Raw genomic sequence first — 11921 nt, 5'->3', positions numbered from 1 at the left:
ATTTTTAAAAATAGAAATATTTATATATTTTTAAGAAAAAAAATCATATATCAAACCCTAGATATGATATTATAGAATCGGATTTTTTTATTCGAATTTTGATTAAGATACATTCAATTAGTTTAATACCATACGAGAAAAGTCACCAAAAAATACCATACGAGAATTGTTGTTATTGTATTTAAAATTGTGCGACACGTTAACTTCAGAAAGTAATGAACCATAGTTAACAACAATTTATTATGGTGACTATCCGTATCATAATTTGTCACCATCTTTTATTTTAAAATATATTTTATTTATTTATTTATTTTATTATAACAGGTTAGTACAAATGAACTTAGGCAGAAGAGTTGGAAAAACTTAGATTAGCTTTTCAATTTTTCTGTAGATTTTCTCTGGGAATTGGTTGATGTATAACTAGCTTTTTCAGTTCCTTACATGGCATGCTACTCATACACCAGAAAAATATATTGATGAAATATAAACGTTATTCTTTTTTATAGGGAACAAGATTTACACAAGGGATCACCCTCGATTTCCAGGGAAAATATATTCTCAATGATGCAGAAGCTGAAACAATTTTGAGGCACAAACTTCAATGCACCTCCATCATAACAAATCCATCAGCATTTTTTAAATCAATCCTTGCCAAGAAAGAAAAAGGGCTTACATTCCAGACAAAAGCATTTAAATCAATGGTGAACTTGAGACTACTTGAGATCAATAATTTGAGAATGGAAGGGAAGTTTCAATTTCTTCCCTCTGAAATCAAATGGCTACAGTGGCAAGGATGTTCTTTCAAAACCCTGCCTTCTGACTTTTGGTCACAGAAATTCACTGTCCTTGATCTCTCACACAGCAATATTGAAAGCTTGTGGGGCTTGAGAACAAAAAAGGTATGTATTATCAAATTTATCAATCAATAATTTATTTATAATTTTATATAAATGTTACAAGCATATTTAATTGGAAATTCTTGCATACTCCTATTGAAAGTATTTTAGTATACACATCAAAATATGCAATACAAAGCAGAAAGCTACTACACTTACTCTTTGATATCCATCATACACTAAAATGAACACTCTTTAGCAGGTGCCAGAGAATTTGAAGGTTCTGAATCTCTCCCTCTGTAGGAATCTAACCTCAATTCCTGATTTATCTTCTTGTGCAAGTTTAGACAAGCTTGTACTTGAAAGATGCACTTCTCTAACAAGCATTCATGAGTCAATTGGGAGCCTCAGTGCATTACACGATTTGAATTTGAGCTACTGTTCAAATCTTAAGGAACTTCCCTACGACGTATCCGGGCTGAAAAATCTAGAGAACATGTTGCTCACCGGCTGTGCGAAACTAAAAGCCTTGCCATCAAACATGGGCCACATGAAGTCACTGAGAAAACTACTTGCTGATAACACTGCCATTGCTGAGATACCTGAATCAATCTTCAGCCTGGAAAGACTTGAAATGCTTGTATTAGATGGTTGCCAAAATCTGAAAAGGCTTCCGAAATGTATCGGAAACCTGACTTCTCTGCAAGTACTCTCACTTGATCAGTCTGCATTAGAAGAACTACCTAACTCAGTTGGGTCACTTGCAAGCCTTGAGATACTTAGTTTGAGGTGGTGTCAATCTCTCACTGCAATTCCTGAAACTATTGGCAATCTCATATCATTGACAAGACTTTCAGTTAATTGTAGTGAAATCAAAGAACTCCCTTCTTCTATTGGTTCATTATCATCTTTGAAGGAGCTATCAGCTGGACAATGCAAGCTTCTCGGTCAATTGCCGGACACAATTAACGGCTTAGCTTCAGTAGTTGAGCTTCAGTTAGATGGTACAGCGATTGCGAATTTGCCGGATCAGATTGGAGCTATGATAATATTAAGGAAATTTGAAATGAGGAATTGCATTAATCTTAAATCATTGCCTGAATCTATTGGCAGATTAGCAGCACTAAGTACTTTAGACATAAGTGATTCAACTATAGAGGAACTTCCAGAGTCCATTGGCTTGCTGGAGAATCTTGTTACATTAAATATGAACAAATGCAGAATGCTCAAAGAGCTTCCAACATCAATTGGAAAATTGAAGGAATTGCACCACTTGATGATGGAGGAAACTGCACTAACAAAATTGCCTGAAACATTTGGTTTGCTCTCAAGCTTGATGACATTGGAAATGGCGAAACGACCACATTTGGTTGCGAATGATGATAGATTTCCTGCAGAGGAAGAAAGTGCTCATCATTCTTTTCAACTTCCAACTAACTTCTGTGATCTGATTCTGTTAAATGTATTGGATGCTCGAGCTTGGCGAATATCGGGGGAAATTCCCAATGATTTTGAGAAACTATCATCATTAGAAAAATTAGATTTATCTCAAAACAATTTTCATAGCCTTCCATGTAGCTTGAAGGGACTCTCAATCCTCAAAAGGCTTTACTTGCGAGATTGCATTGAGTTGAGATCTCTGCCTTCTCTTCCTTCAAGCTTGATTGAGTTGAATGCTGAAAACTGCACCTTGTTGGAAAATGTATCTGAGGTTACAGACTTAGAGTGCTTACAAGAGTTAGATCTCACAAACTGCGCGAAAGTGGTGGATATTCCAGGGCTTGAAAGCTTGAAATCTTTGAGAAGAATGTATTTAGGTGGCTGTATTGCATGCTCCTCTCAAGTAAGGAAAAGACTTTCAAAGGTTAGTTTCCCACATCATTATAAAATCTTGTCTCACTGAGTAGGTCAATTACATAAATTTTATAGTTTTCTATCACAAAAACAAAAAGTGAGGGTTAAAAAAAAAATTTAACATTAAACAAAAAAAATCGACTAATTGTTAACTAATAAAATGTCAGTTCCTTATACAGTTTCAAACTGTTTCTATGTTTGAACTTATGTCTGTTTCTCATCATCCTCTTTCTTTCTAATTTCATTTTTCTCTTACAATCACATATACGAATAGAGATAAATTGTGTGACACATGTTCTGAAATGTGACTTACAATGAGAATTTGAATAACAGGTTGCATTAAGGAATATAAGAAACTTGAGCATGCCGGGAACCAAATTTCCCGAATGGTTTTCGAGACAAACTGTGAACTTTACCAAGCGCAAAAACCGTGAGCTAAAAGGTATTGTTATATGCATTGTTCTTTCCATCAACCATAGCATTCCCAATAATGACATGATGCCTGGAATTGTTGATGTTGTGGCAACTGTTCTCAAATCGGGCAAACAAGTGTATAGCACTTCAGTATACCTACGTGGGGTGCCAAAAACGAACCAAGAACACATGCACATGTGTCGCTTTGTAGATTTTCATCCATTAGTGCATTTTATGAGAGATGGAGGTACATTATCTGTGACTACGAGAAACCCTCTCGTAGATAAGAGGTTGGAGCTGAAAGATTCTGGAATTCATTTGATCTTAGAAGGGGATGATGATTATGGGGGAGATGAGAGTTCTGTGGAGCCAAGCTTGAAGTCTGTCTCAGAAAAAATGGCAGAGTTTTTTAACTCCGTAGAAGATGCATATGATCCTGAACCTGGTGGTGCAAATGAGTCTGAAGATTAGTGCAAGAGCTAGTAACTTAACATGCAGGGAAAATTCATCAGGTGTCACAAGTATAATTATTGTTTTGTGTTTTATTTGTGCCTCAAATAAATGCCAACTGATATATTGTTTAGCATCCTCATCCTCTGTTGGATGTGTCTTTTGTTTAAAATTTGTTTAGATGTGTCTTCTGTTGGAAGTGTTTTCTGTTTAAAACTTATTTGAATGTGTTTTTAATAGATGTGTTTTCTGTTTAAAACTTTGATGTTGCTTTTCAAGACTTGTGAACTTTCTTTAGTTATCTCTTATAAAAAAATTTTAAGTGTGAATCTGCCTTCTTTGTTAAGACACTTATATGTCTTTATGCATTTGTTAAACACTTGTTTTGTTTTAACCAACTAATGTTTGGATGTGTCTTTAATTGTGTGTCTTTAATAGATGTGTCTTGTGTTTCAAACTTTGGCTGTGTATGTGATGGATGTGTCTTTTGTTTAAAACTTGATTGGATATATCATTAATTTCATAACTACTTAAAATCAGGTAAGATTTAATTCGTTCTGGCACACCTAATCTAATCTTTGAATACAAGCTCCAACTTTAGCAAAGAGAATCAACTTTTGATCAAGACCACAAAAATAAATAAGAAATAAATAATGATTTGTCATATAATCTGAACATAATTGACTATAACTCAAAGTTCACCGTTCATGAAACTAAACAATAAACTTTAAATTTGAGGAAAATATTATGTCATATTCTGAGGTTGATAATACACGAGCAAACATCATGTATGAATAAAAGGCTTGTAAGCAACACCAATATACATTATAGTTGGCATCTAATTTCAACAAAATATTGACAGCTTTACAATCACCTATGCAAAAGACAAAAAATTTGACATAAAAGATATAAGAAACATTTTAAAACAAATCAATTAGTTATTATTTTGGTCAGTCTCAGCATCAGAGGGCATCCCAGGGTCTTCATATAGTACTTCAGTATACCTACATGGGGTGCCAAAAACAAACCAAGAACACATGCATATGTGTCGCTTTGCAGATTTTCATCCATTAGTGCATTTTATGAGAGATGGAGGTACATTATGTGTGACTACAAGAAACCCTCTCGTAGATAAGAGGTTGGTGCTGAAAGATTCTGGAATTCATTTGATCTTAGAAGGGGATGATGATTATGGGGGAGATGAGAGTTCTGTGGAGCCAAGCTTGAAATCTGTCTCAGAAAAAATGGCAGAGTTTTTTAACTCTGTAGAAGATGCATATGACCCTGAAGCTGGTGGTGCAAATGAGTCTGAAGATTAGTGCAAGAGCTAGTAACTTGCCATGCAAGGAAAATTCATCAGGTGTCACAAGTATAATTATTGTTTGTGTTTTATTTGTGCCTCAAATAAATGCCAACTGATATATTGTTTAGCATCCTCATCTTCCATAATGGCTACTCTTGCACTTGTAGTGATATGTTAATCGGAAATGTTTGGTAACAAAAAAAAATCAGCAAAAAACAGCCATAACTTGCTTTAGCATTCATTAATTGTTGCGACAATTAATTAATGCTAAATAAGACAAATTCTGCCTGTTTTTTTTGTCTACCTAGCATTACCTTATGTTAATTCATTTTTCGTTTATTAATTTAGGACTTGTTACTTATATGACGATGGAAAGTAGATCTCGGTTAAGGCTAACAATTCACCCTATAGTAAGTAACTAACAGAAGATTCATGCATCGCACGGAACGCAAAAATCGATTGGCCAGATCAGTCTATCGACTAAAAATATCTTGCAATATTACATTATCATATGACATGAATATTATTTAAAAGGGGATGTCTCTTGTGGCTGAAATAGTTGGGTGGCTAAGGGTGAAGAACAAATCTGAATTGGACATGTGGCAGCGATTGACTTGAATGAATGATAGTGTAACCTTATTAACGACTGTAACTCAGCTAATGATTCACGGTAACATTTTTGGATCTTTAAACAATAGTTATTAACAAGTTAAACATAGGACAAATTATTTGAGACAAATCTGTAAATTTCCAACTTTCAAAGTCAGCAAGATTGGGCAAGTTGGAAGCACGATTGGATGGAGAAGCAATGCAATATTGGAAAAGTGGTAGTGTGAACCATCGAGGATAAACTAGTGTTCCATGTGTTGTTGGTGGCTAAGTCGCGTAAGGCAGTGGGCGATTTCCGGCGTGCAGTCGTCGGCGGGAGCTGTGCCGTAGAGGAGCAGCGGCGTTCGTCGCCTGCTTTGAAGGGTTGCGTTCCTAAGAGGAGCAGAGGAGGTATTCGTCGGCGTCGGAGGCGGGCGAACCGAAGAGGATTAGGGACAGAGTTTCTCGTATACCTTGTCAGCGCAGAATACGTTTCTTCCAACTCCGATTATGGTAAAGGTCAGATTGCGGTGTCTGTTTAGCAGGATAGGAGGCAATACTTCTTTCCTAACTATGTCAGACTGATTAGGCATATGTGAACTTTTAATTTTACTTGTCTTTCAATTTTTGTGGTTTTGTCTTTGCTGTTGTTTAGGGTTCAGTGAAGGTGTGTTCTAGTTTGACCATGCTCACTAAAACGAACAATCAATGTAGGGTCTTATTCTATAAAAGTCATGAAGAACTGTGTTTCCTTTTTTTTTTTTTTTTGGTTTTGTGTCGGGCTAAACTGCCCAAAAAAAAGAGACTAAGTACAAACTAAGCGGGGTATAGAGACTTCTTGTTTATCATCAGCTAAAAGACTAATCACTTCTCTAGAAGGTGTGTCTCAAAAGTGAAGGCCTAACTGTAAATCTAAATTTTTAAGAGCAAGACAATCAGCACATCTATTTTCTTCTCTATAAATATTTACAAAACAAATTTTTCAATTCTTCTGTCTCCAAATATTAATGTTTCTAATCAGAGCATTTGGATGTCTGTTGAGATCTTTTTGCCCATTCAAAGTTGAAATTACTACTTGTGAGTCACATTCCACCACCAATTTTCTGATTCCCATAGTCCAGGCTATCTCCAAGCCTTTGGCAACTCCCCACAACTCAGCCTTATATGCTGACACAGCGCCCAATGAAATAGGAAAACCCACCAATCCATTTTCCCCTCCCATCCCTTAAGAGTCCACCACAGCCTGCTCTCCCCGTTCCCCTTTCCATGGCCTCATCCAAATTCAAGGTAATCCAATCAATAGGGGTAGGGTTCCATCTAATGGCTATTTCTTCTCTTCGATGAGCTTGCATTATTCTTCTTCTCTTCTTGAAAGCTTCTCGGCATGTCTCTACTCCTTTCAAGATCTCCATGTGTGTTTCCGGCGGTCTTTGGTAACCAGTTTCATGCACCTCCCGATTTTGCCATCTCCAGAAGCTCCAGCAAGCAATATTGAACATATCTATCCAGTTCATATTTTGGTTTGCTCCCAGGTTGTTGTTGAAGTTTATGTGAATCCATTTCTGAAGGTTGTTGGCCTTTTGTGGGCCTTCCCATTTTCATAGTTTGCTCCAGGTATTCTGTTATGGTTTTGATCAATTTTTCAGAGCTTTGTAGGTTGCTCCTACCATGAAATTTCCATCCTCGGAGTGTCTCTAGCCTATTCTGTCATCTCCATGTTCCTCAGCAGGTGGGAGGGTGGCTGTTATCTTGTGTACAACTTCTTCAGGTAGAAATCTCCTCAGTTTGTTATTATCCCAGTTTTCTTCATTGTCTGTCCATTCCCATACAGTGCTTTCAAGATCAGTAATATTCTGCATTGTTTCACTTAACAGGTTTGCTGTCTCTTCAACCCAAGGATCAAGCCATAAATTTGTAGACAAGCCATTTCCTATAATGCAGATGGTATTCTCCTTGTATGTTGGCCATAATTTGACCAATTCCTTCCAAAGAGGTGAGTCTGAGCTTCTTGCTACTGGTTGGGCTGTATGAATATTACCATTGCAATGTTTATAAGATATGACTTTTGAGCAGAGAGTGTTAGGTCTTTCTCTGAGTTGCCATAGGATTTTCAATAGGAAGGCGTCATTCATTGATTTTAGCTTTCTTAGACCAAGGCCTCCATCATGTTTAGGCGCACATAGTGTCTTCCAGTTGATGTGGTGCAACTTTCTTTGATTCTCATTATCACCCCGGATGAAGTCTCTTTGTAGTTTTTCAATTTCAAGGCATACACCCCTTGGGATTCTTCCATGTTGCATCTCAAAATTAACGGTTGGGCTTATGACAGATTGGGCAAGAGTAATTCTACCAGCTAGGGATAGGCATTTGCTTTTCCAACCCTTTAACTTGTTTGAACTCTCTCAATGATTATTTTGGAATTATCTTTTCCTCTTCTGTTGTTGTTTATGAGCGCTCCAAGGTAACGTCCTAGGGCATTGCTTTCCTTGAACTCGGATCTTCTTAGAATTTCATTCTTTGTTTGGGCTATGACATTTTTTGAGAACACTATAGATGATTTAGCTTGGTTGACCTTTATGCCTGCTGCCTGATGAAAGAGTCTTAGAATCTCCTTAATATTACTGATTTGCTGGGGGGAAGCCTCTGTAAAAAGCAACAAATCATCTGAAAACATCAAATGTGAAACTTCCGGTCCGTCTCTTCCCACTCTAATGGGATTCCAATTTCCTTTTCCTACTTCTTGTTCTATGTATTGGGATAGTTTATCCATACATATCACAAAAAGATAGGGCAAAATCGGATCTCCTTGTCGAACTCCTCTAGTAGGGGAGAAGCTACGCAGCTTGTTTCCATTCCAAAGAACCTTGTAGCTCACTGATCTTACTCCATTCATGATGATGTTTATCAATTTTGTTGGAAGATTAAATTCCAGTAGTCTTCGGTTGATGAAGTCCCAGCTGATTCTATCATAAGCCTTTTCAAAGTCAATTTTAATTGCCATATAGCCTTTTTTCCTCTCATCTTTCTCATCGAGTGCATAATTTCTTTAGCTATCATTATGTTGTCTTGCATGTTTCTTCTCGGAATGAAGCTGGATTGGTGGGGGGAGATCCTATCATTTAGTATTGGTTTTAATCTTTGAACTATGATCTTGGTGAGGATCTTGTACTAAACGTTGCAGAGAGCTATCGGTCTAAATTGAGATATCAATTCCGGATGTTGATTTTTTGGAATGAGGGCCAACAAAGTAGAATTGGATACTTTGATTAGGTCCGAGTTGTTCCAGCAGCTTCTGATGTGTTCATACGTCTTCTTACGTAGTAGGCTTCAATTGTTTTTATAAAATACAGCTGGAAAACCATCTTCTCCTGGTGCTTTTAGGGAACCTATACTTTGAAGTGCATCCTTGATTACCTGATCTGTAGGGGTAGTTTCCAAGATCCTGCAGGTAGATGGTTCCAAATTAGGTAGTGATATGTTAGTTAAATCAAAAGGAACACTATTTACCTCTTCTTTGTAGAGCTTTATGAAGTATTCTTCAATGTGCTTTTTCAAATGTGTTTCTTCCTCAATCCAATGTCCCTGTTGGTCTCTTAGTTTCAGGATTTTATTTTTTCTTCTTCTGATAATAGTCTTGTTGTGATAAAATTTTGTATTTCTATCTCCTTCTGTGATCCACTGTTCTCTGGACTTTTGAAGCCAAAATATTTCCTCCTTATCGAGTACCTCATTCAGCTCCCTTTGAAGGGAGGATTCAAGTTGTTCCAAGAAGGGGTTGTTTCCGTAGGAATGGTGCCTCTGAATTCCTGTCAGTCTATTCAAGATTCTCCTTTTCTTTCTAAATATATTACCAAAGACTTCTTTATTCCATTTTATTAGCCCCTCCCGAACATTGTTCAGGCTACTCGGGAGTGACATTTCCTCGTCCCAGTGTTGCTGCAGGATGTTCTCATAATCTGTGTGGGTAGACCACTTAAGTTCGAATCTGAACGGTCTATCTCCTCTTCTACTGCTTTCTCCTCCGTCTGATATGAGCAAGGGGTGGTGGTCCGAATTAATCCTAGGAAGGACCTGGACCGTAGCATTCTGATAGGTTAAGTTCCATTTTGAATTGGCCAGCGCTCTATCAAGTCTTTTTAGCATTCTGTCTTGTCATTCACGCTTTGGTCCTCTCCACATTACAACAAATAAGGATTTTCGCAATGGTCAAAAACCGTTGCCGTAGATTGAAAAACCGTTCCTAAAGCTTTAAGCAACGCTTTGGCAACGGTTTTTGACCTGTGGTATATGCGGCCGTTGCCAATGATCAAAGGCAACGGTTTTTTACCTAAGGCAACGATAACAAAAAAACCGTTGCCAAAGTTACTGGCATAGACAACGGTTTTGAAAGAAAATTTTAAACAACGGTTTCGAACCGTTACTCTATAAGCAACGGTTTTAAACTGTTCTCTTTCATGCTCCAACGGTTTAAAACCATAACTGAATAGGCAACGGTTTTAAACTGTTGTAGTTTTATTATTCACAAAGCCAACGGTTTTAAAGCGTTATCGTTGGTGTCATTTTTTGGCAACGGTTTTAATACCATTGCCATTTTATAGTCTTCTAAGACAACGGTTTTAAAGCATTACCATTGGTGTCTTTTTGGCAACGGTTTTAATTTCAATTTTTTTTTAATTATTAGTGTCAATAAATAATCTAAACTACTTGAATAAAGTCACTAAAGAAAAATAATTGAACATTTCCATCAAATTTGACTTATAAAAATTGTTATAAGATCCACAATCACATATTATTTGCTAATAAGAATAAAATGTGTACATTTCCTTATGTTTCTAAAAGAAACAAGACTAATATTCTCACTTGAACATATTCCCAAATAGCTTCTTTATCTTTAATCCCCTTCCAGTTTGTAAAAATTAATGGACAAACATATGAATTCCTTGCCACTATGCCCAATTTGCTCAAGTTGTTTACAACTTCATCAGTAGGACCAATTCTCTCTCCTTCAATATTTAGAGTAATTTCTTCTCTATCTTCCAACTATCTTGCATGAATCTTCAACCATTGTGTAGGTCCTCATGTTTTCTTCACGGTTGTCTCTATACAAAGAGAATAATTAAAATTGTAAGACCCAGAACTTTGAAAAGTCTTATTTTGATCAAGTCTCAAATCATATTGTTATTTATAGCCTTAATTTCGGAAATCATTTTATTAAAGATAATTAAGGCAAGTTTTGATTTATGGGATTTGAGATAAGTTATGATTATTATCCAATTTCACAATTATTGGATTATTTTCTATATTCAGAGTATAAAATTGGTAGTTGTGAAATAATAAGGATTTCTATATGATTTGAATTAAATAATTAATATTTTCAATATTAATACTGCTAAGATGATAGACGAGTCTTGAGTAAAGCGAATCACGGGTTTTGAGAACGCTAGAAACTATTTCTCGAGGCTATTCAGTTTTGTGTCTTGAATTTCATTTGAGCCGTCCTGTTCTTTCATGTCCTAACTTGAAGTTCTTGATTGCTGATCCTTTTGAGGAGTAGTTTGATTTTTAAACTTTATTCCTCTATCCACAGGCATTCTTGTTTGATCTTAAGTGCATATGCTTGTTTGAGATCCTTGTTGCATCTACCTTCCTCTGTTTGAGTTCTTTTTTATTCCTGTATTCATTGATATAGCCTTGAACTTGTCTTAAAGCGCTGTGCATTTTTAACTCCTGATTCTGAGTCCATTCATAGAGAAATTGTTGATTCAATTTCCCTCTTATTTAACAGTGATTACAGCCAATTTTGAGAGTTCGCCGGTGGGGGAGGGGAGGAGAGCGACGCAGCCGCCGAGCCCGTCACCATGCCGATCACCTTCATCGCCGCCAGTTGAAGAGAGATGTGATGGAGAGAGAGGATCCGCGGAGGGAGGCGTCGCCGTCCCCCTGAGGCCGCACTGTCGCCGCTGCTTCTCCCAACGACGCTGCTGCACGAGCCGGAGGAACTCGTCTCTGTTGGAACCGCCGCACCCAATCCAGCTGCGCCGCCGTCCTTGCGCCGTCGCAGAGCAGATTTGAGGCGAAGGAGAGAGCCGCGATGGGGGAAAGGGTCGCGCCGCCTAGTAGCCGGTCTGCTCGTCGCCGGCTGTTGCCGCGAGCTTGCCGCCGCCGTTGTGAAAGATCTGCCATTCCCTTGTTGCCGCTGGAGAGAGGGAGATCGGAACGAGTAAGGAGGAAGGTTGTGTCTGCCACCATCTGAGCTCGCCGCTGCAGGTGATGGCAAGCTGAAATGCAGCCAGAAGAGTGTTCAGGCCGTCGCAGGTGCCGCTGCCGGACAAGGGAGCTGCGTCTCTGTGATACTGACCGCCGGGAGTGGTTCTGTGACTTCCAGGACCGCCGCCGGAGCCTCTGGCTACTTCTGCCGTCGCCGGAAAACTCTACCGGTAAGGGCTTTGAATTTGGTTTTCATTCGTTTAAGATTC

At 37.8% G+C, this 11921-nt stretch overlaps 2 protein-coding genes across 4 annotated transcripts in view; both read left to right on the top strand.

Annotated features, from left to right (window-relative positions):
- LOC107643441 (TMV resistance protein N) overlaps positions 1 to 3813 on the top strand; it is a 7601-nt gene extending 3788 nt beyond the window's left edge. For both annotated transcript variants that reach the window (XM_016347086.2, XM_021123499.1), the window contains exons 3-5: positions 507 to 899; positions 1099 to 2700; positions 3024 to 3813. In XM_016347086.2, the coding sequence (XP_016202572.1) occupies positions 507 to 899; positions 1099 to 2700; positions 3024 to 3575 (2547 nt within the window). In that variant the 3' untranslated portion in view covers positions 3576 to 3813. The remainder of the gene's footprint in view (positions 1 to 506; positions 900 to 1098; positions 2701 to 3023) is intronic.
- The window catches only part of LOC110271875, a 15643-nt gene continuing 7550 nt past the window's right edge, over positions 3829 to 11921 (top strand). Inside the window, exons 1-3 of one of the 2 annotated variants that reach the window (XM_021123501.1) lie at positions 3829 to 5964; positions 7102 to 7213; positions 7320 to 7438. In XM_021123501.1, coding sequence (XP_020979160.1) covers positions 7161 to 7213; positions 7320 to 7438 — 172 coding nt within the window. In that variant the 5' untranslated portion in view covers positions 3829 to 5964; positions 7102 to 7160. Of the gene's footprint in view, positions 5965 to 7091; positions 7214 to 7319; positions 7439 to 11921 lie in introns of both variants that reach the window. The other variant, XM_021123500.1, reaches the window with a different exon arrangement.

Source organism: Arachis ipaensis, chromosome B05 (assembly GCF_000816755.2).
Source record: "Arachis ipaensis cultivar K30076 chromosome B05, Araip1.1, whole genome shotgun sequence".
Taxonomy (NCBI): domain Eukaryota; kingdom Viridiplantae; phylum Streptophyta; class Magnoliopsida; order Fabales; family Fabaceae; genus Arachis; species Arachis ipaensis.
Note: the sequence above shows the minus strand (reverse complement) of the source record. Positions and strands in the feature narration are given on the sequence as shown.